The sequence below is a fragment of the Pleurodeles waltl genome, chromosome 6 (assembly GCF_031143425.1).
Source record: "Pleurodeles waltl isolate 20211129_DDA chromosome 6, aPleWal1.hap1.20221129, whole genome shotgun sequence".
In the NCBI taxonomy this organism is placed as follows: domain Eukaryota; kingdom Metazoa; phylum Chordata; class Amphibia; order Caudata; family Salamandridae; genus Pleurodeles; species Pleurodeles waltl.
Genome location: NC_090445.1, coordinates 26,613,539 through 26,638,782, shown reverse-complemented (window position 1 = coordinate 26,638,782; position 25,244 = coordinate 26,613,539). Strand labels below are relative to the sequence as shown.

Genomic DNA, 25,244 nt, shown 5'->3' with positions numbered 1-25,244 from the left:
CACAATTGGCACACCCTGGCATCCAGGTAAGTCCCTTGTAACTGGTACCCCTGGTACCAAGGGCCCTGATGCCAGGGAAGGTCTCTAAGGGCTGCAGCATATCTTATGCCACCCTGGGGACCCCTCACAGACACACTGCTTGCCAGCTTGTGTGTGCTGGTGAGGACAAAATGAGTAAGTCGACATGGCACTCCCCTCAGGGTGCCATGCCAACCTCACACTGCCTATGCAGTATAGATAAGTCACCCCTCTAGCAGGCCTTACAGCCCTAAGGCAGGGTGCACTATACCATAGGTGAGGGCACCAGTGCATGAGCACTGTGCCCCTACAGTGTCTAAGCAAAACCTTAGACATTGTAAGTGCAGGGTAGCCATAAGAGTATATGGTCTGGGAGTCTGTCATGCACGAACTCCACAGCACCATAATGGCTACACTGAAAACTGGAAAGTTTGGTATCAAACTTCTCAGCACAATAAATGCACATTGATGCCAGTGTACATTTTATTGTAACATACACCCCAGAGGGCACCTTAGAGGTGCCCCCTGAAACCTTAACCGACTATCCGTGTAGGCTGACTGGTTTTAGCAGCCTGCCACACTAGAGACATGTTGCTAGCCACATGGGGAGAGTGCCTTTGTTACTCTGTGGCTAGTAACAAAGCCTGTACTGGGTGGAGGTGCTTCACACCTCCCCCTGCAGGAACTGTAACACCTGGCGGTGAGCCTCAAAGGCTCACCCCCTTTGTTACAGCACCACAGGGCACTCCAGCTAGTGGAGTTGCCCGCCCCCTCCGGCCACGGCCCCACTTTTGGCGGCAAGGCCGGAGGAGATAATGAGAAAAACAAGGAGTAGTCACTGGCCAGTCAGGACAGCCCCTAAGGTGTCCTGAGCTGAGGTGACTCTGACTTTTAGAAATCCTCCATCTTGCAGATGGAGGATTCCCCCAATAGGGATAGGAATGTGACGCCCTCCCCTTGGGAGGAGGCACAAAGAGGGTATACCCACCCTCAGGACTAGTAGCCATTGGCTACTAACCCCCCAGACCTAAACACGCCCTTAAATTTAGTATTTAAGGGCTCCCCAGAACCTAGGAACTGAGATTCCTGCAACCTAAGAAGAAGAGGACTGCTAAGCTGAAAAACCCTGCAGAGAACACGGAGACACCAACTGCTTTGGCCCCAGCTCTACCGGCCTGTCTCCCCCCTTTTAAAGACACTGCTCCAGCGACGCTTTCCCCAGGGACCAGCGACCTCTGAATCCTCAGAGGACTGCCCTGCTCTAGAAGGACCAAGAACTCCTGAGGACAGCGGCTCTGTTCACCCAAGACTGCAACTTTGTTACAAAGGAGCAACTTTAAACCAACTTGCGTTTCCCGCCGGAAGCGTCAGACTTGCTACTCTGCACCTGACGCCCCCGGCTCGACTTGTGGAGAACAAACACTTCAGGGAGGACTCCCCGGCGACTGTAAGACCGTGAGTAGCCAGAGTTGCCCCCCCTGCGACGCCTGCAGAGGGAATCCTGAGGCTCCCCCTGACCGCAACTGCCTGCTTCTCAGATCCCGACGCCTGGTAAAGACTATGCATCCCCAGCCCCCAGGACCTGAAGGATCGGAACTCCAGTGCAGGAGTGACACCGAGGAGGCCCTCTCCCTTGCCCAGGTGGTGGCTACCCCGAGGAGCCCCCTCCTTGCTTGCCTGCATCGCTGAAGAGACCCCTTGGTCTCCCATTGATTTCTATTGAAAACCCGACGCGCGTTTGCACACTGCACCCGGCCGCCCCCATGCTACTGAGGGTGTACTTTCTGTGTGGACTTGTGTCCCCCCCGGTGCCCTACAAAATCCCCCTGGTCTGCCCTCCGAAGACGCGGGTACTTACCTGCTGGCAGACTGGAACCGGGGCACCCCCTTCTCCATTGAAGCCTATACGTTTTGGGCACCACTTTGACCTCTGCACCTGACCGGCCCTAAGCTGCTGGTGTGGTAACTTTGGGGTTGCTCTGAACCCCCAACGGTGGGCTACCTTGGACCCAAACTTGAACCCCGTAGGTGGTTTACTTACCTGCAAAAACTAACAAACTCTTACTCCCCCTAGGAACTGTTGAAAATTGCACTGTGTCTAGTTTTAAAATAGCTATATGTGATTTATGTGAAAGCTGTATATGCTATTTTGCTAATTCAAAGTTCCTAAAGTACCTACCTGCAATACCTTTCATTTGAAGTGTTACATGTAAATCTTGAACCTGTGGTTCTTAAAATAAACTAAGAAAATATATTTTTCTATACAAAACCCTATTGGCCTGGAATTGTCTTTGAGTGTGTGTTCCTCATTTATTGCTTGTGTATGTACAACAAATGCTTAACACTACTCCTTTGATAAGCCTACTGCTCGACCACACTACCACAAAATAGAGCATTAGTATTATCTCTTGTTGCCACTATCTTACCTCTAAGGGGAACCCTTGGACTCTGTGCATACTATTCCTTACTTTGAAATAGTGCTTACAGAGCCAACTTCCTACACAGGCTTAACTAGCATTGGACCTCTGCATGCTTTAGACTTTAGAAGAGGCAGGTATGACTGGCTGTTTTTTTTCAATATTTAGTGTTAGTCTCAGGAGCATGCTATCTGTAAGCATGGAGTGAGTCAATGTTGACCAAGATGCCATCTATATATGGAAAGGGGCATAGCTATTTACAGATTTTTGAAGTTATTGCTTATTTTTCACTCACTTTCAGATTGCCCAGTGACAGAGACCAGTCAATAGGATACTTTCTTACTTCTTTATATTAGATCCAAAGATTGAGAACCGAATATTAAATGAAATCACTATGAAGGAATTTATTACTAGTATTGGTACCCATGACTAAGTATGTATAATCTATACCATTAACATATATCATAAATTAGAGGCCTTGTGAAGGGAAAGTCTATGTATTGGGCCTGATTCACAAAGGTAAACGTAGACCAAAAGTCTAATTTCAGATCAAAAGTCTACGTTTAGACCTAAAGTCTAACTTTACTCGTAGTAAAGTTACACTTTTGGTCTAAGTTTAGACTTTTGGTCTAAACTTAGACTTTTGGTCTAAGTTTACCTTTGTGAATCGGGTCCCTTGTGTTTTCCTGTATACGTACCTCATACAAGAAAGCACACTAGAAAATTGATACTTTAATTGTTTTGGAGTAATATTGAGGTTATCATGCCTGGTAATAACAATTGCCAATGTTAAACTCTCACTTAGATGAGCAACACCTTTTTCACCTATAGATATAGTTACATGATATGTAATTTAATGACTTGGTTCTTCACCCCATTATTGTTGGTTTAATAAATCAAATTGTAATACTTGATACAACGAGAAGGACTATGATTTGGGATAATTACATAGGATACTGTTTTTAGAAAAGTATTGTTGACATTGCTTCTGGATATCTGTTAATATTCCAACATAAAAGCAGGGTATTGGTTGGTGGATCTTGTAAGATAGACTTGAAACAGAAGCTGAATTTTTTAACTTACATTCATATTGGTTTTTGTTTCTTTTATGTATTGTTTTGTGTTTTTAAATGTTATCAGCCTTGAGTGAGCAACCCTAAGCCTCAAAAACATGTAATACTTATACCTGGAACATGTATTTCAATTGCTTTTGATGAGAACATTGTTTAACATTATATTTTTGAATGAATTGCTTATGTGTTTATTAAAGAATACTGTATAAGGGAATAGAAGAATTATTGACTGGATAAATAAAATCAGTAGATATTGATATCATCTTTCTAGGGTCATACTTCCATGTGTAGAGTTTCATCAATGGTGTCTTTTTAATGTCTTTTGTAACTTGTAAAGTCCAGAAGAGGAATTTGGCTTACTTGACAGCATTGCTGAACTTTAGCAATCCCTTATAACTAAACCTATTGATTAGCCTTAAGTTATAAGACAACTGTATTCAAACTCCACGTTTCTGCACATTCTTGGGTGTTTTTGGTGTTTATCCTCATAAGTCCTTCTTGGAGGCTGGGGACCTGCTGGTCGTGCCTTATTTACATGCATGGTATAGATTTCTACACAATTTGCTGCTCGTTGTAGGATCTCACAAAGCTTCAGTTCCTTTTTAGGATTAACTTGTAAGAAGGACAGTGAGAGTAAGTCCACAGACCTCACCAACCCATGAACCTGGTATGTACGATGGTGTAGGTCTGTAATTCCTTACTCAGCCCCTCGCAGTGGTACATATGATAGTGTAGACCTGCAATCCTTCACCCAACACCTCATCCTGGTATGTACGATGGTGTAGGGCTGTAATTCCTTACTCAGCCCCTCGCAGTAGTATGATGGTGTAGACCTGCAATCCCTCACCCAACACCTCATCCTGGTATGTACAATGGTGTAGGGCTGCAATTCCTTACTCAGCCCCTCGCAGTGGTACATATGATAGTGTAGACCTGCACCCCCTCACCAAACACCTCATCCTGGTATGTACGATGGTGTAGGGCTGTAATTCCTCACTCAGCCCCTCCTAGTGGTACGTATAATGGTGTAGACCTGCAATCACTCACCCAACACCTCATCCTGGTATGTACGATGGTGTAGGTCTGTAATTCCTTACTCAGCCCCTTGCAGTGGTATGATGGTGTAGACCTGCAACCGCTCACCAAACACCTCATCCTGGTATGTACAATGGTATATCGATGCAATCCCTCACTAAGCCCCTCATTCTGTCATGTATGATGAGGAGGGCTGAAAGCACTCACCCAACCCCTCATCCTGGTACTTACGATGAAGTAGAGCTGCAATACCTCACTCATCCCCTCATCCTGGTACTTACGATGAAGTGGGGCTGCAATCCATCACCCATCCCCTCGTCCTGCTATGTATTATAGTGTGGAGCTGTGATCCCTCACCCATCCCCTCATCCTGATAGGTTCGATGGAGTGGGCTTCAATTCCTCATTCAATCCCTCATTCTAGTATGCACGATGGTGGAGGCCTACGACCCCTCACCTAGCCCCTCATACTGGTACTTACTATGAAGTAGGGCTGTAATGCCTCGTTCACCACCTCATCCTGCGATGTATGATGGAGTATGGCTGCAATTCCTCATCCAACCCTTCACCCAGATATGTATGATGAAACAGGGCTGGAATCCCACACCCATCCTCTCATTCAGCTATGTCTGATCTCTAATCTCTCACCCAACCCCTCATCCTGGTCTCTACGATTGTGCAGTGCTGCGACCCCTCACCAAACCCCTCATCCTGGTATGTACCACTCTGTAGGGCTGTAACCCCTCAACAAACCCCTCATCCTGGTACATAGAATGGTGTAGAGCTGTGATCCTTCATCCAACCCCTCATCTTGGTACTTATGAAGGAGTAGGGCTGCAATCCCTCACCCATCCCCTCATCCTGGTATATACGACTGTGTAGGGGTGTGGCCCCTCACCAAACCCTTCAACTCGATGTGTACAATGGTATAGTGCTGCGATTCCTCACTCAACCCCACATCCTGGTATGTACGATGGTGTAGGGCTGCGATTCCTCACCCAACCCCTCATCCTAGTCTGTACAATGGTGTAGGGCTGCAATCCCTGCCCAACATCTCATCCTGGTACGCATAATGATGTAGAGCTGTGATCCCTCACCAAACCCCACATGCTGCTATGTACAATGGTGTAGCGCTGCGATCCCTCACCCAACCCCACATCCTGGTACGTACAATGGTGTAGGGCTGCGATCCCGGTGGGAAGTTCTGGTTCTGGAACATGACCTGGTCAGAGGGGCCTGGCTGGTACATGACGGGCACTTGACCTGCATAGTGGCTTTGGAAAGGTGGGTACAGTAGGTGAACAGTTTTGGGGTCTGGAGGGGAGTAAGGGGGTGGCTCGCCTACAAAACTTGGGTTTACAATTCCGGTGGTTGCCTTGGGGACTTGAGTTGTGTCTTTGGATTCCGTGGAGGGACTGAGTTCAGCATTTCCATCGATCGACGTCCCAGCACTGCCTGTGGGCACTGGCAGGCACTCAGGTGGTGCAACATGAGGAGCATGACCACTGTCTCCGCTGGCCTCGGCGACTGTCCGGTCAGGGCCAGCAGCTTCACTCGGAGTAGACGATGGACCAAGACCAGCTGCAGATTCTAGAGAAAGAAAGACAGAATCTTCAGTCCATTCTTGCGGCAGAAAGACATACATGACCTACACAATATGTTCTGCTATGACCAATTGTAGCGCATGCGTCCCATCCAGGAGGGTATCAAGGCGTTAGATAAGGAGGTAAGTGTGCGAGCTGAGTCTGTGACCTAGGGAAGAGCCAAGACTTCAGTTTCTTGCAGAACTCAAGGACTGAGGAGGATGCTCTGATGTGTATGTGGACGTCATTCTAATATTCTCAAACTACACCAAAAGGCACCACTGGGGCAGCCGCGGTGTCTGGATTTTCATATCCCTGCTAAAATGACACTTTGTCATTTGGGCGCTGACAATCTCCTAGAACCAATGGTAATTTTGAGACTATTTAGTCTAGTTTGGTGCCCTCTTCTGGCCTTTTGTGGTGTCACCATAAGGCAGCTGCCACAGTGACTGTAACGCATCCCTACCCATGCGTCGGGGTGACAAGATTGGGCCTCGGGGAGCACCTTAGGTACGAGTATCTCCACACAAGAAGCTGACCGCGTGCAAGAGTAGGGAGACACTGGCGGACATCCAACCAAGGCCCTGTTCAACAGTGAAGTGATGAGTGAGGCAGTAACAAGACATGAGGACATGGGAGGAGATAGTTCAAAGACAGCGGAATAGATAGTGATGTGTCTGATGTATTGTCATTGGCTGATTATCACAATTCTGACATCCAGATACTTGAATCAGAGAAACACTGTAAATATGCTGCAGTGAAGGACCAATCATGTGAGAAGGTTGACTAAATTATGAGGCAAGGAAGTGCAAGTTATGCAATATGCAATGGAATTAAAAGCACATTTTGTATCAATCTTATTTGCATTTTAGCACACAATTACATGAGGAGTTGCAGTACAATTTTGTGTTAACTTTTCCGGAGTCTCGGGGCAATTAGTGGAAACTGGGCTCATTTGGTAGCAATGGAGGCCTATTGTCCAGTGCTTATTTTGAGACGGTGGTTTCCGGTGCTCGGCACCAGCACTTAATTGTCAACACCTGGACACTTATGACAGCTGCCACATGGTGGTGCTGTTGGTCTAATTTAGAGTTAAACACAACAGCAGTTGTTTATTAGTTCACTGTACGTTAAAAATGACTGATACATGCAGCCCAAGCCGTTCCTATAGTTGTGGGGGCCTGGAATTGTCTGAATTGTCGCACTTTTCGGAGTGATATGACTAGTGGTTGTGTTGGTGCTGTCATTTGGCAGCGCTGGCAGGGGCAATGGGTGGTACAAGATGCCAAGTCTTCTTGATGAGGGTCCTGGCACTTGTAATTTTTTTTTTTGCAAATCAAGCGCTTCTTTTACCACAGGGCTTTACCTTACCCAGGAACACAAAACTGAGCAGCATGTACAATTCCTTAGTACTAGCTGCTCAGGGTAGTGCAGCTGAGCAGGCAGAGGCTTACTCAGGGAGGCGGTGTAGTGTAGAAACTCAGAACGCGCCGAAGCATATAAGACCATTCAATCACCACCTGCCCGCCACTGCATTCACTTGAGAAGACACTACACATGAAATGCTCCAGGCAAAAGCAATCTACATGGCTAATCCTGGGAAATGACTGCTGCTCTGATATTACTGCAAGGGGTCACAGCAAGATCTGGGTGCAGAGACATCCACCTCCTGAGTCTATGGTGAGGGGAAAGTTCCTGAGTAGCTTCCTTACACTTTCCCCACGCACTGGTAAGCGCTAGAAATATGATCACAGTGGAGGGGCGTAGCTTCCATTGGTGCAGTAGGTGCAGTGGCACTGGGGCCCAGAGGCCTGGCGTGCCCGCTGAACCCTGATTAGTGTGTATTTCATAGTCCAAGAAGTGGTTAGGGGCCCATTTCTTCCTTTCGCTAGGGCCTGTGGCTTTCTGGCTACTGCACTGTCACGGTCAGTGGCTTCTGAGTTCTGTTATAGCTACACCAGGGTCTGTCGATTTATGTGTCCTCAGGTCCCGGTTGCGTAAAGCACTTTCTTTGGTCTGGTGAGTGTGGACCTCCTGTGATGCCTCCATCTCTGGGCCTGGTCTTTGCTACTGGCCATGTGGGCATTTTCACACAGTCTCCAAGAGAGTGGCAGCGCTTGTCTCTGCTCTGGTCAGATGGTCTCCCCCGCTGCCTTCTGGGCGGTCATGTCTTAGTGTCTGATGAGGAGATGTGGCACGGACACACCTAACAAAGGGACCATGTTCACTGATACCGCCTAGGGGGAGTGATAGCTCCCTACTGGTCCTTCCTCAAGCTCAAACCTCAAGCCCACCACCCAAACAGCCCACCCTGGGTTGCAACTGTGATCTTGCTGATACTAAGAAGCACCAAACATGGTCACGGATTACTGTAGCACCAAGTCATCCTCCATGCTGATTCGCCTGGTTAAACATAAAAACCCCTGAGGCCGCGGCGAGTTTTCCAAGCACAAAGTCATCGCTGAGCTTCTTTGGCAATTCTTTCATCAGTCGCAAAGCTCTGCGGACCGGGCTGAGAAGTTCATGACCCCAGTGTAAGCACAGAAAGTGTTCTTGCTCTGCAGTACACTGCAGGGCACCAGGTGCATTAAGACCCCACCGAAGGGCCCAAGGGTGCAGATCCTTCCCTTGCTATAGTGGGCCAACTTCAGCTCTTCCTGAACATCTTCTAGGCAGCTTTTCCTTCATGGAAGGGCATCTCCAGCTCCGTCTTTGGCAGTCAGTGGGCTCCTTCCTTCAAGGTAGTCTGAAGGCAGCTCTCCTGGTCGGGATGCAGAACTTCCAGGTTCCTGTTCTCAAACCCTGGCAAAAGGGAATTGGTAGTGTGCGACCTCAGCCCTGGGGCACAGATGTCTTTCCTGGTCCCCACTGTGTGGAACCCTGGCACTGGTCAGTGAGAAAATCCTGGCACACACTTACACCAAGTTCGCATGCAGTGATTATTTCACAGGTCCAGTTCTGGGACCTGGGTCAGAAACTTTCTGAAATTTGCATATTCCTGGAAACCCTTGCCATACTAGGCTTGTTCTCTAGGCGCAGCAGGAAATGACGGATGTGTCCAGGAGTTCCCTGTCAGTGGGCCCCAAAACAAAGGCTCAAAAGAGGGAGAGGTTTCCCCATTCAGCCACCTCTGAACCAGCTGGGGGTACTGTGGCAGAATGCACCAGGAAGAGGTGTGGTCTGTACCATCACTTCAGAGGGACCGTCTGTCTCCTACTCTCTACACCCTGTTCCCGCAGCACAGCAAGTCACCTTGCAACGCTGTCCTGCGTCAAAGGGAAAGGGAAGGAATGCATCGTATCTATGCAACACCGTGCATTCCTGTCCTTTCCCACTACGCTGGCGCCATTTTGGCTGCCTAGCGCTAACACAGGCAGCCTTGCACCATGGGGCAAGGGTGTCTGCGTCATAGGCAGGATTGTTTTTGTAGAGGAAGCAGCACCTTCCTGCATAAAAACAATCCTGGGAGGCTTTTTCCTTTTCTAGGTGTGCTGCAGAATGCAGCACACGTACAAAGAGGAAAAACCAAGGAGAAAAAATTATATTTCTCCTTGTTGCTCCTCCCCTGGGAGGTGTAAGGTTTTGGCGCATTCCCAGGTTTACAAGGTCTTGTAAATCTGGGGTGCGTCAAAAAATCCATGGGTGTTGCATGGGAACACCCACAGCAACGCCCATGGAAAGCCTCCTTTGCGCAGAGTAAGATAATGCAGCGATTTGCGCTGCCTTGCCTTACTCCATATGTATGAAGCCGTTCAAAGTCACGCAAAGTGGCTTCATACATGAGTTCAAGGTTTGCTCCACGTCCCATCACTAAGAGTGACGCAATGGCAGTGCAAGGGGCTCATACCTATGCCCCTGGATGTCTGGCCCACCCACGATAAGGATCTCAGGAAGGCTTTTGAAGAGCCCCGCTATTCACACCACTGTCTGGGAGGTTCTCTCCAACCTCGGGGTGAACATGGCTTCCTGGACTGCAATACTCAAAGACAGCACAACTCTCCAGGCTCATCCGACCACATGGGTGCACACATAAACATTCATGTACCCAGGGGGCATCTTCAGGTTTCAGGGGTGCTCTCTGGGGGTTACATGCCCCAAATAACTGTATTTTCAGGAAAATGATTGGGTAGAGGGGCTTTCAGTCAGATATTGTGCGGTGCTAGTTGGATTTCACCAGGAAGTTTCCCATACACACAGATAAAAACCCACACACACCCCTCTCCTGTCTATATTCTGAAAATCTTCAATTTTTTTTGTTATTTTGCAAACTATTCTTTAGTTTTCACTCACTTAGGAGCAGATTTATGAGAAGTGGTGCTGCACCGAGTGCAGTGCCACTTTCCCAGTGCCCCTTAGCGCCCCCCTACCGCCACCATGTGTGTGCTGAATTTAAAATACGGCGCACCATGGCGCAGTGTAGGGGGCAATAGCATCATTTCTCATGAGGCTATTCATGTACTTTGCAGGAGTAGCAACAAAATATTGGCCCTTCTCCTGCAGAGAACATAGGGGCCCATTCTAAAGAATGGAAGCCCCCTTTTAACGCCTGCTCCTGAGCAATCGTTAAAAGTGCCGTAATAAATGCCGTAAGGAAATCTATGAGATTTCCTTACGGCATTTTCCCAGCTCCCCTAATGGGGGAACGCCCATTTGCATATATAATGCCTGGCGCAGGCATAATATAATGCAAAGGGTTACAGAGTGGTGCAATGCATGCATTACGCCACTCTGTAAATACGGCGAGGGGATTTCGGCCTCGTTGGGCCACACTAACGTAAAAAATAATGAGCTTAATGTGGCGCAAGGTGGCGCTAGGGCATTATAAATATGCCCCTTATTACCTCTGCCAATCTGCATTCATTTCTCTTTCCACTGCCCCCTTAGTCCCTCTCATGTGCCCTGCTTGTCATATAATGTATTTTAACATTATATGGCGGCATGATTGTTGGAAAACCTGCAGCTCATGCCTCCCCACCCCCAAACACACATCTTACTGACCATGCTACACCCCTGAATGTATCAAATGTATAGAGTAAACCTGGCTGTAGAGGAAGGTGATGTAAAACAGAAGAGGCCTATATTTTATAATGGAATAAATAAAACTACAAGTCCCAGAATTCAAAGAGAAACCTGGACTGGAGCAGCACATCACGCATGGACCTGGGAAACTTGGTAGGGGTGGGTTGTCTCCAGGCAGAACAGCTGGAGCATGTACTGCCCTCGGGGCAGGGCAGAGGTCAGAGATGGAGTGAAGGACAGCTTTCTTCACACCTGAGGACTTCCTTCCCTGCCCGCTGTGACATATACCTACACATAAAATACAAAACGGTAACCTAAAGTGCCCGGACTGGAGAAAGCCCACATAAACCGACATGCAGGGTGCCTCTATTGTGACAAACGGTGGAGTCTCGCGATACCGAGAACCTGAAGGAAGGTACCGCCCATGAAACCCACGGCAGAGAGTGTAGTTTACATCATCACCAGGCTGTAAAAGTCTCATTACACATGCAGAGGAGCCCTGATCGTGTATCATTATCCCGGATTCAGTGGTGGGGCCATCGGCCGCCACCAGTGCTGAAACACTCCAGCAGTAAAGTGTGCAGTGCAGTGGTAATCCCGCAGTGGAGTGGTAATCCTGCAGTAGAGTGGTAATCCCTGCAGTGTAGTGGTAATCCCTGTAATGTGGCGTTAATATCTGCAGTGCAGTGATAATCAGTGCAGCGAAGCAGTAATCCAGCAGTGCAGCATTAATTCCTACACGGCAGCAGAGTGGTAATCCCTGCAGTGCAGTGGGAATCCTGCAGTGGAGAGGTAATCCATGCAGTGCAGCAGTAATCCCTGCAGTGCAGCAGAGTGGTAAATCCTGCAGTGGTGCAGTAATCCTGCTGTGCAGTGGTAATCCCTGCAGTACAGTGGTAATCCCGGCAGTGCAGCGAAACTGTAATCCCGTAGTGCAGCAGTAATTCCTGCAGTGCAGCAGTAGTCCCTGCAGTGGAGCGGTAATCCTGCTGTGCAGTGGTAATCCCTGCAGTGCAGAGGTAGTCCTTGCAATGGGGCAGTAATCCCTGCAGTGCAGCGGTAATCACTGCAGTGCAGCAGAGCGGTAATTCCTGCAGTGGAACGGTACTCCTGCTGTCCAGCGGTAATCCCTGCAGTGCAGCAGTAATCCTAAAGTGGAATGGTAATCCTGCAGTGGAGTGGTAATTCCTGCAGTGCAGCGGTAATTCCTGCAGTGCAGCACAGCGGTAATCCCTGCAGTGTAGCAGTAATACCTGCAGTGTAGTGGTAATACCTGCAGTGCTGTGGTAATACTTGCAGTGCAGTGGAGAAGTAATCCCCGCGGTGCAATGGTGATCCCTACAGTGCAGTGGTAATCCTGCAGTCGAGCAGTGATCCTGCAGTGCAGCAGAGCTGTAATCTCTGCAGTGCAGCGGCAATCCCTTCTGTTCAGCGGTAATCCTGCAGAGCATTGGTAATTCCCGCAGTGGAGCAGTAATCCCTGCAGTGGAGCGATAATCCCTGCAGTTGCACAGTAATCCCTGTAGTGGAGCGGTAATCCTTGCAGTGCAGCCGTAAACCATGCAGTGGAGCGATGATCCCTGCAGTGCAGCGGTAATCCCTGCAGTGAAGCGGTAAACGCTGCAGTGCAGCAGGAATCCCTGCAGTGGAGCAGTAATCCCTGCAGTGCAGAAGGAATCCCTGCAGTGGAGCAGTAATCCTGCAGAGCATTAGTAATTCCCGCAGTGCAGCAGTAATCCCTGCAGTGGAGCGATAATCCCTGCAGTTGCACAGTAATCCCTGCAGTGGAGCGGTAATCCTTGCAGTGCAGCAGTAAACCCTGCAGTGGAGCGATAATCCCTGCAGTGCAGCGGTAATCCCTGCAGTGGAGCGGTAAACCCTGCAGTGGAGCTGTAATCCCTGCAGGGCAGCAGGAATCACTGCAGTTACATGTAATCTCTGCAGTGCAGCGGTAATCCCTGCAGTTGCACAGTAATCCCTGCAGTGGAGTGGTAATTCTTGCAGAGCAGCAGTAAACCCTGCAATGGAGCAATAATTTCTGCAGTGCAACAGTAATCCCTGCCGTGGAGCGGTAAACCCTGCAGTGCAGCAGGAATCCCTGCAGTGGAGCAATAATCCCTGCTGTGGAGCGATAATCCCTGCAGTGGAGCGGTAATCCCTGCAGTGCAGCAGTAAACCCTGCAGTGGAGCAATCATTTCTGCAGTGCAACAGTAATCCCTGCCGTGGAGCGGTAAACCCTGCAGTGCAGCAGGAATCCCTGCAGTGGAGCAATAATCCCTGCAGTGCAGAAGGAATCCCTGCAGTGGAGCAGTAATCCTGCAGAGCATTGGTAATTCCCGCAGTGAAGCAGTAATCCCTGCAGTGGAGCGATAATCCCTGCAGTTGCACAGTAATCCCTGCAGTGGAGCGGTAATCCTTGCAGTGCAGCAGTAAACCCTGCAGTGGAGCAATAATTTCTGCAGTGCAACAGTAATCTCTGCCGTGGAGCGGTAAACCCAGCAGTGTAGCAGGAATCCCTGCAGTTGAGCAATAATCCCTGCTGTGTAGCGATAATCCCTGCAGTGTAGCGGTAATCCCTGCAGTGCAGCAGTAAACCCTGCAGTGGAGCAATCATTTCTGCAGTGCAACAGTAATCCCTGCCGTGGAGCGGTAAACCCTGCAGTGGAGCAATAATCCCTGCTGTGGAGCGATAATCCCTGCAGTTGAGCAGTAATCCCTGCAGTGGAGCAGTAATCCCTGCAATGCAGCAGGAATCCCTGCAGTTGTACGGTAATCCTTGCAGTGCAGCAGTAATCCCTGCAGTGCAGCAGGAATCTCTGCATGGAGAAGTAATCCCTACATTTTTGTCCCCAGTTTGCAGTTTTTTCATGAATAAATTGTTTCTAAATGAATTGATTGTCCTTTTTCACAAATTATTTTCTGCTTGTTTGGGTGCGTTGTTAGGAGAAAAAGAGGGCTATTCTCAGATGGCATCAAAGTGAATTCGGTGGCAAAATTGCACTGATTTCTCTATTGTGTGAGTGTTGCCCAGCACTTGGTGGTCCTCCTGCAATCTACAAGAAACCACTGGGGCAAGCTGAGGAGACTCTGATCCCCAAAAGAACCGAATTAGTCTGAGCTCACATCCACTTATGGCTGCCTGAGGCAGAAACTGTTCCTTAAAACACGCTGTCGCAGAAGGTACCCCCTGACCCTAACACTGGTGTGACATTCTAGGGTCCATCTTCAACGTGGTCTCCTCACTGGTGACAGGAAGCTCTCAAGGCTTCTCGGGCCATCTAGGGCTGGAAGCCAATGAATCCCTGAGTTGTGACGCCCTACAGGTTGAGTCGCCAACAGCACCGATTGCTGATCCTCCGTGATGGCGGCTGGTTGACCTGGTAGCCAGCCCGGCACTCACTCAAAAGGCCGTAATCACAATCAGCTCTTGACCGAGTCTCCATCTTGGTGGAAACCACATGGACCTTCTGGTAAATGTTACATGGATACCCTGGAGTAAAGTACATGGACATCCTGGGTGCAGGCTATAGGGACATCCATGGTGCATGCTACATGGAAGTCCCAAGTCAATGCTACATGGACATCCCGGGTGCAGGCTACAGGGACATCCCTGGTGCATGCTACATTGATGTCCCAACTGCATGCTACATGGACATCCCAGGTGCAGGCTACAGGGACATCCCAGGTGCAGGCTCCATGGATGTCCCAAGTGCATGCTGCATGGGCATCCCGGGTGCAGGGTACAGGGACATCAGTGGTGCATGCTACATGGAAGTCCCAAGTCAATGCCACATGGACATCCTGGGTGCATGTTACATTGACATTTTGGGTGGAGATGACATGGGCACACTGGGTGTTAGTTCAGTTTCATCACAGAAGTGTGTAGCCCCCCTTCCATTCCACTGGTTCCAGCACTGCACTATCCCCGGCCCCGCACCCCTCTGAGCACACCAGCTCTTACTAAGACAAACTACTCATCACCCCTCGATTGCCCAGAATATTTTAGCACTCGGTCCAGCCCACCACCCAATGAAAATGCCTGTTACAACCTTTCCCTTAGCCTTGCAAAGACAGTCAGTCTTAGGGCTTTAGTAACTCAAACCCTAAGGTGCCTATTCAGAAAAGTAAATTCTGTCCTAAATGTGTGTACATTTTTGGGCATCCTAGAAGTCCTCTCCGGACTCTTCCCACCCTGGAAATAGTCAGAAATGTACTGTGTCACAGGGCTGGAGTAACTACCGTTCTGAGGTGCGATGGAAGACAGATCATTTCCAGATTTGTTGGGGTACAGACGAAGTTCTTATTCTGCAGAGAAAATATTTTCCCCATGAAGAAAAAAAACAGGCTCTAATGCCCCCCGTGCGAACATCTCCTTTATGGAAAACTCCAGAAAGCAGGGATAGGAGTCTGTGGAACAAGTCGCATAACCTTTCCACTAGTCCAGAAATCTCCGCCTGCACTTTTACATTTATTTTTGTGAATAGGTCTCTTAGCATTCAACAAGAGATCTAACCAGGGGCCTGATTTACAAAGCTCTGTTCCTGTCTTAAGACTGTCTTACGTCAGGACAATTACTTAGTAATTCACACCCATCTTTGCTATTGTGAAAACTAATCTAAAAAAAACTCTGTGAATCCAGTTAAAATTTCTTTCCTTAAGATAGTCTTAAAATTGCCTTAAGCCAGAAGTAAGGTTTTTCAAAATAGGCCCAAAACGTTTGAGTATTTATCCGCCAGCCTGAGATTCAAAGACAACCCATGGTGGGCTTGGTTGCAAGAGGCGTTTTTAGGTTGAAGCCTTTGAGACAGCCCAGCTGTCTGGTTTGCTATAGACATATTGGGAACATTCAGAAAGCTGTCCTAGCAATACTTTCCACAAATTTCTTACCATTGGCTTTGTAGTTTGTAACTCACATATCCTGGCTTTCTGTTTGCTGTCTTTATTTGCTGTAGGCTGTCCAGTTTGAGTTTGTACCTCCTGTTGCCCAAACCTTGTTTTCTGTATTGCTTCACAAACTTGCTTTCTGTAAACAGGCCTTTAAATTTTGTTGTTATCAAATTTGGTATACATTCAGACACAGATGTCAAGTGTCAATCTATCTTTTCCCAAGGGAGCTAGGTGTTTAATTTTCTTTCTCTTACTTAAAGTGAGAGAACTTGTGTGACAATCCTGCTGAGTGTCCATGTAGGAGTAGAGGGTATGGTATTTATTTTTTGTAGCACACAAAAAATGAACTGTGCTGATGTTTCACAATATATTAGAATTATTACAAATGAAGCAAATTTTTTGTAATTCTGATGTGTAGTAGAAACAAGTATTTAAACACAATCAAAACAAATCACTAGGTGATGACATCTGCACACATTATCGTTTGTATGCAGTAAAACTGTATGTTGGTGCAAATATAATGGTCATTTCAATTGAAAATGTGTTGTCTCTAATGGGAGTGTGATTCTACACCATGTATACTCCACTCTATGTCCTTCCAGTCTGTGCCACGCCACTCCATTCTATGACACTCCACTCCACTCTACAACATGCCACTCAACTCTATGCCCCTAAACTCTAAGACACTCTACGACACTCCATGGTACTCGACTTGACGCCGCTCCAGTCTATGCCACTCACTCCACAATACACCACTCCACTCTACGCCTCTCCACTACACACCCCACCACTTGCGCCACTCTACTTTACCCCACTCCAATCTACCCCTCCTCTCCAATGTACCACAATCTACCCCATCCCACTCCCCTTTGCTACAACCTACCCCAATCTACTCCACTCCAATCTACCCTACTCCAATCTACCCACCCAGCTTACCCACCCCAATCTACCCTACTCCAATCTACCCACCCAGTTTACCCACCACAATCTACTCCCACTCCAGTCTACCTCAATCCATCCCACCCCACTAATATGCAGTCTACCCCCCTTCACTACAATCTACTCCACTCCACCCCACTCCAGTCTACTCAACTCTACCCCACTCCATTCAATCTAACCCAGTCAACCCTCCCCCACTCCACCCCAATGTACAGCACTCCACTCAAATCAATCCCACTCTGCTCCAATCTACACCAGTCCACCCTACTCCACTCCAATCTACCCCACTCCAATCTATCCCAATCCACCCCACTCCAATCTACCCCATCCAACCCACTCCACTCCAGTCTACACGACTCCACTCCAGTCCAATCTACCCTGTCCAATTTACTCCACTCCAGTCCAATCTACCCCGCTCCATTCTACTCCACTCTACCCCACTCCATTCAATCTAACCCAGTCAACCCTACCCCACTCCACCCCAATCTACAGCACTCCACTCAAATCAATCCCACTCTGCTCCAATCTACGCCAGTCCACCCCACTCCACTCCAATCTACCCCACTCCAATCTACCCCAATCCACCCCACTCCACTCCAGTCTATGCGGCTCCACTCCAATCGGCCTGACTCCACTCCAGTCCAATCTACCCTGTTCAATTTACTCCACTCCAGTCCAATCTACCCCGCTCCATTCTACTCCACTCTACCCCACTCCATTCAATCTAACCCAGTCAACCCTACCCCACTCCACCCCAATCTACAGCACTCCACTCAAATCAATCCCACTCTGCTCCAATCTACGCCAGTCCACCCCACTCCACTCCAATCTACCCCACTCCAATCTAACCCAATCCTCCCCACTCCACTCCAGTCTATGCGGCTCCACTCCAATCAGCCTGACTCCACTCCAGTCCAATCTACCCTGTCTAATTTACCCCACTCCATTCCAATTTACCCCACTCCAGACTCCAATGCAATCTATCCAACTCAACCACAATCTACCCCACTCCGATCTATCCCAATCTACTCCACTCAAATCTACCCACTCTAACCCAATCTACCCCACTCCAATCTACCCACCCCATCACAATCTACCCCACACCACTCTACCCCACTCCACTCCAATCTACCCCACTCCAATCTACTCCACTTCAGTCCAGTCTACCCTACACCCAATCTATCCCACTCCAATCTACCCCACTCCACTATACCCCACTCCATCCTAATCTACCCCACCGCACTCTACCCCATTCAACCCTAATCTACCCCCCTCCAATCTACTCCTCTCCACTCCTCTCCAGCCCACTCCACTCCAATCTACCCCACTTCAATCTATTCCACTCCATTCTACCCCACTCAACTCCAATCTACCCCAGTACATTGCACTCTATTCTTCCCCAATCTACCCACTCCCATCTACCCCAATATATCCCACTCTTCTCTACCCTGATCTATCGCATTCCAATCTAACCCACCCCACTCCAATCTACCACACTCCGCCCCAATATATTCCACTTCACTCCAGTTCAATCTGCCCCACTCAGCCAACTCCAATCTACCCCAATCTACTCCACTTCAATTTAATCCACTCCACTCTACCCCAATATATCCCAGTCCACCCCAGACTACTACACTCTACCCCACTCCAAACTACCTCAATCTACCCTCCGTCCATTCCAAATCTATCCCACTCTACTACAGTCTACCCCACTCCAATCTACCCCAGTCCATCCCACCCTTCCCCAGTCTACCCCGTTCCATTCCAATCTACCCTAATATAACCCATCCCACCCTTCCCCAGTCTACCCCACTCCACTCCAATCTACCCCAGTCCATCCCACCCTTCCAAAGTCTACCGTGTTCCATTCCAATCTACCCTAATATAACCCATCCCACCCTTCCCCAGTCTACCCCACTCCACTCCAATCTACCCCAGTCCATCCCACCTTTCCCCAGTCTACCCCACTCCATTCCAATCTGCCCCAGTCCATCCCACCCTTCCCCAGTCTACCCCGTTCCATTCCAATCTACCCTAATATAACCCATCCCACCCTTCCCCAGTCTACCCCACTCCACTCCAATCTACCCCAGTCCATCCCACCCTTCCCCAGTCTACCCCGTTCCATTCCAATCTACCCAAATATAACCCATCCCACCCTTCCCCAGTCTACCCCACTCCACTCCAATCTACCCCAGTCCATCCCACCCTTCCCCAGTCTACCCCAGTCCATCCCACCCTTCCCCAGTCTACCCCACTCCAATCTACCCCAGTCCATCCCACCCTTCCCCAGTCTACCCCACTCCATTCCAATCTACCCCAGTCCATCCCACCTTTCCCCAGTCTACCCCACTCCATTCCAATCTACCCCAGTCCATCCCACCCTTCCCCAGTCTACCCCACTCCATTCTAATCTACCCCAGTCCATCCCACCCTTCCCCAGTCTACCCCACTCCAATCTACCCCAGTCCATCCCACCCTTCCCCAGTCTACCCCACTCCAATCTACCCCAGTCCATCCCACCCTTCCCCAGCCCACCCCACTCCACTCCAATCTACCCCAGTCCATCCCACCCTTCCCCAGTCTACCCCACTCCATTCCAATCTACCCCAGTCCATCCCACCCTTCCCCAGTCTACCCCACTACCCCAGTCCATCCCACCCTTCCCCAGTCTACCCCACTCCACTCCAATCTACCCCAGTCTTACCCCACTCCACTCCAATCTACCCCAGTCCATTCCACCCTTCCCTAGTCTACCCCACTCCACTCCAATCTACCCCAGTCCATTCCACCCTTCCCCAGTCTACCCCACTCCATTCCAATCTACCCCAGTCCATTCCACCCTTCCCCAGTCTACGCCACTCCACTCCAATCTACCCCAGTCCATCCCACCCTTCCCCAGTCTACCCCACTCCAATATACCCCAGTCCATTCCACCCTTCCCCAGTCTACCCCACTCCACTCCAATCTACCCCAGTCTTACCCCACTCCACTCCAATCTACCCCGGTCCATCCCACCCTTCCCCAGTCTACCCCACTCCAATCTACCCCAGTCCATCCCACCCTTCCCCAGTCTACCCCACTCCATTCCAATCTACCCCAGTCCATCCCACCCTTCCCCAGTCTACCCCACTACCCCAGTCCATCCCACCCTTCCACAGTCTACCCCACTCAACTCCAATCTACCCCAGTACATTGCACTCTATTCTTCCCCAATCTACCCACTCCCATCTACCCCAATATATCCCACTCTTCTCTACCCTGATCTATCGCATTCCAATCTAACCCACCCCACTCCAATCTACCACACTCCGCCCCAATATATTCCACTTCACTCCAGTTCAATCTGCCCCACTCAGCCAACTCCAATCTACCCCAATCTACTCCACTTCAATTTAATCCACTCCACTCTACCCCAATATATCCCAGTCCACCCCAGACTACTACACTCTACCCCACTCCAAACTACCTCAATCTACCCTCCGTCCATTCCAAATCTATCCCACTCTACTACAGTCTACCCCACTCCAATCTACCCCAGACCATCCCACCCTTCCCCAGTCTACCCCGTTCCATTCCAATCTACCCTAATATAACCCATCCCACCCTTCCCCAGTCTACCCCACTCCACTCCAATCTACCCCAGTCCATCCCACCCTTCCCCAGTCTACCCCGTTCCCTTCCAATCTACCCTAATATAACCCATCCCACCCTTCCCCAGTCTACCCCACTCCACTCCAATCTACCCCAGTCCATCCCACCCTTCCCCAGTCTACCCCACTCCATTCCAATCTGCCCCAGTCCATCCCACCCTTCACCAGTCTACCCCGTTCCATTCCAATCTACCCTAATATAACCCATCCCACCCTTCCCCAGTCTACCCCACTCCACTCCAATCTACCCCAGTCCATCCCACCCTTCCCCAGTCTACCCCGTTCCATTCCAATCTACCCAAATATAACCCATCCCACCCTTCCCCAGTCTACCCCACTCCACTCCAATCTACCCCAGTCCATCCCACCCTTCCCCAGTCTACCCCAGTCCATCCCACCGTTCCCCAGTCTACCCCACTCCAATCTACCCCAGTCCATCCCACCCTGCCCCAGTCTACCACACTCCATTCCAATCTACCCCAGTCCATCCCACCTTTCCCCAGTCTACCCCACTCCATTCCAATCTACCCCAGTCCATCCCACCCTTCCCCAGTCTACCCCACTCCATTCCAATCTACCCCAGTCCATCCCACACTTCCCCAGTCTACCCCACTCCAATCTACCCTAGTCCATCCCACCCTTCCCCAGTCTACCCCACTCCAATCTACCCCAGTCCATCCCACCCTTCCCCAGTCCACCCCACTCCACTCCAATCTACTCCAGTCCATCCCACCCTTCCCCAGTCTACCCCACTCCATTCCAATCTACCCCAGTCCATCCCACCCTTCCCCAGTCTACCCCACTACCCCAGTCCATCCCACCCTTCCCCAGTCTACCCCACTCCACTCCAATCTACCCCAGTCTTACCCCACTCCACTCCAATCTACCCCAGTCCATTCCACCCTTCCCCAGTCTACCCCACTCCACTCCAATCTACCCCAGTCCATTCCACCCTTCCCCAGTCTACCCCACTCCATTCCAATCTACCCCAGTCCATTCCACCCTTCCCCAGTCTACCCCACTCCACTCCAATCTACCCCAGTCCATCCCACCCTTCCCCAGTCTACCCCACTCCAATATACCCCAGTCCATTCCACCCTTCCCCAGTCTACCCCACTCCACTCCAATCTACCCCAGTCTTACCCCACTCCACTCCAATCTACCCCAGTCCATCCCACCCTTTCCCAGTCTACCCCACTCCAATCTACCGCAGTCCATCCCACCCTTCCCCAGTCTACCCCAGTCCATTCCAATCTACCCCAGTCCATCCCACCCTTCCCCAGTCTACTCCACTATCCCAGTCCATCCCACCCTTCCACAGTCTACCCCACTCCGCTCCAATCTACCCCAGTCTTACCCCACTCCACTCCAATCTACCCCAGTCCATTCCACCCTTCCCCAGTCTCCCCCTCTCCATTCCAATCTACCCCAGTCCATTCCACCCTTCCCCAGTCGACCCCACTCCACTCCAATCTACCCCAGTCCATCCCACCCTTCCCCAGTCTACCCCACTCCAATATACCCCAGTCCATTCCACCCTTCCCCAGTCTACCCCACTCCACTCCAATCTACCCCAGTCTTACCCCACTCCACTCCAATCTACCCCAGTCCATCCCACCCTTCCCCAGTCTACCCCACTCCAATCTACCCCAGTCCATCCCACCCTTCCTCAGTCTACCCCACTACCTCAGTCCATCCCACCCTTCCCCAGTCTACCCCACTCCACTCCAATCTACCCCAGTTTTACCCCACTCCACTCCAATCTACCGCAGTCCATTCCACCCTTCCCCAGTCTACCCCACTCCATTCCAATCTACCCCAGTCCATTCCACCCTTCCCCAGTCTACCCCACTCCACTCCAATCTACCCCAGTCCATCCCACCCTTCCCCAGTCTACCCCACTCCAATATACCCCAGTCCATTCCACCCTTCCCAGTCTACTCCACTCCCCTCCAATCTACCTGAGTCTTACCCCACTCCACTGCAATCTACCCTAGTCCATCCCTCCTTTCCCCAGTCTACCCCACTCCACTCCAATCTACCCCAGTCCATCCCACCCTTCCCCAGTCTACCCCACTCCACTCCAATCTACCCCAGTCCATCCCACCCTTCCCCAGTCTACCCCACTCCATTCCAAGCTACCCTAGTCCATCCCACCCTTCCCCAGTCTACCCCACTCCATTCCAAGCTACCCTAATATAACCCATTCCACCCTACCACAATCTACCCTGATCTACACTACTCCTATCTACCCCACTACAATCTACCTTATGCTACTCTACACCAATCTACTCTACTCCAAACTACCCCAATACAATCTACCCCACTTCAATCTATCATGCTAAGCTGCCCAACTCCCCCACTCCAATCTGCCCCCTATGTACCCCACTCCATTCCACCCCACTATACCCCAACTTTACTCTGTGCCAATCTACACCGCCCTACTCTACCTCAGTCTGTCCCATTCCACTTTACCCCAATCTGTCCCATTCCACTCTACCCCGATCTACCCCATCCCACCCACTCTGTGCCACTAACTTTTAACCATGCTGACCAGCAGCCACACTGGTATACATATTGACTAAAACACATTGCCAAAGCCAATATCTCTTGCGTAAGTGAGACCTATTGGCTTTGTCAGTGCTGGTTTACTGAGAGTATCCAGATCTCCCCAACTGTTATACTTGGGGGTTGCCTGCAGACACGGGTCCAGCAAAAATTTATATTTGTACGCTCAACTTATATGTTTTTCCTCCACAACGAAATGTATATTTCCATGGGAAGAAAAGTCTTTGTCTACAGCCCCTGAAAGGTCTGAGGCAGTTTCATACTCTATTTCCACATTTGCTCCAGCATTTCTGCACTAGAGCTGAGTGCACAAAATATGTGTGAAAAGCTACTAAGAAGATTAATGAATATGCAGTTTTTGTGTTTCCCCCAAATCCCGAAGGTCACCCTCTAGGTATGTATGTATGTATGTATGTATGTGGTATTTCTATAGTGCACACCTAGCCAAACCCCATCTCTGGGTAAAACCAACGTTCCCCCAACTATCACTGAAGGATGTCCACAATTTAGTAATATTGGATTGAATTTGGAGTCAGAACATTTGAGAAATCCTAATAATACGAACCAGGATGTGGCAATTCCAAGGTGTCTTAAAACCACAAAATGTTGTGGGAATCAAGCGAATAACATTTCTCAAATTGTGCCAAACTTGCGGGGATTTCTGGGCCTCAGTGTGCTTTAGGGGGTCAGAGAGAGCGGGGAATGGAAGCGAACCAAATTAAAATGACATACACAAGAAGTGTCAATATAGATAAGGCGTCACGGCTTACGTCACTATCTGCACACTTACGTCAGGTTTGTGTCCGCCCAATGGTGCGTCGGTCTGTAAATGTTTGCGCACGTAGAAATCTTTGACACGGTTTCCCAACATTTGTTGGTAAGACGCCTTCCGGAGTACTCAGTACTTCAAACAGTGACAGGTAATAGTGACAACTCGTATTTTATACATAGACCACCTTACTGCCACAAAGGGTGGCAATCAGTGGCGTAACAAAACTTGAGCGGGCCCCCTGCAAAGTACATGGAGGGAGGGCCCCAACCCAGTCAGGAGCTCTCAGGCCCGGGGCCCGCCGCCCAGTGCACTCTGCCAAGAGGGCCTCCCTGGAGATGACCCCCATCACTGACTGGTCTGCGGGCGCTTTTGTTACGCCAGTGATCACAATATTACTCTATTTAGAACCTTATTACAAGTTGCATAGCAACTAAATACCGTGCAGTTAGGGGGTAAACTACATGTAATTAAGAATTACCACAGAGGACCGGAATAACTGGTCAAAAAACGCAGAATTCCCAGTTCTGTGCGGTTTACCGCATACATTTACTAAGTGCTCTGAGCTGGTGGCAAATATCTGTGTGAGGTGGAGAGGAGGGTGGTCAGTGTGGGAAGGAGAAGCAGAGAGGTAACTGATCTGTGGGGGCATGATATGCACATAGTTTTTTAGTTTAAAAAAAAACAGCTCCCCTACTTTTTGTTAAAAGAGAACCATCCCAGGGTGGTTAATTCAGGCACTGAAGATGCTTCACTTTATTGGAAGTGAGAGAGCCTCCTGTGCTGTGAAGCTGAGTGGGTTTTCTAAATCGGGGTAGAGCCCTTGAACCCCACTAAGCCTAGATTATGAAGCAAAAACAATATCAAAATGTCATGTAGTAGGGAAAAATACACCAATAATTACAGCATCAGTGAAAACCTCAATTAACCACTGGGAAAAACTCTCATTGCTTCCATCAACAATTCTTTTTGGAATTTATTGCTTGTCACCCACTGCCCCACCCTTTACCACGAAGGCATAACTAGGGTCCTATATATGATACAAAAACACGTTTTACACATAGAAAATCCCATATCACAAAAACTTACAATACGAACACATTTATGTGCCAAAGAGATGGCTTTAACATACAAAATGAATAAAACATGGTGGCACAACCACCGCACTTCAGTCTTTCTGTGCTACACATACATGGAGTGGTTGTAAGTCCAGTTTGCCAAACACAGTCCACAAAACGCGGTATTAGTGAGTACCGCAGGTGGGAGATATTTTTAATCTGTAA

At 49.5% G+C, this 25,244-nt stretch overlaps 1 protein-coding gene across 4 annotated transcripts in view; it reads right to left on the bottom strand.

The window, feature by feature from the left end:
• The window catches only part of PRRT1B (proline rich transmembrane protein 1B), a 105,471-nt gene that overhangs the window by 7,508 nt on the left and 72,719 nt on the right, over positions 1–25,244 (bottom strand). For all 4 annotated transcript variants that reach the window (XM_069237090.1, XM_069237089.1, XM_069237091.1 and 1 more), the window contains exon 3: positions 5,714–6,132. In XM_069237090.1, the coding sequence (XP_069093191.1) occupies positions 5,714–6,132 (419 nt within the window). The remainder of the gene's footprint in view (positions 1–5,713; positions 6,133–25,244) is intronic.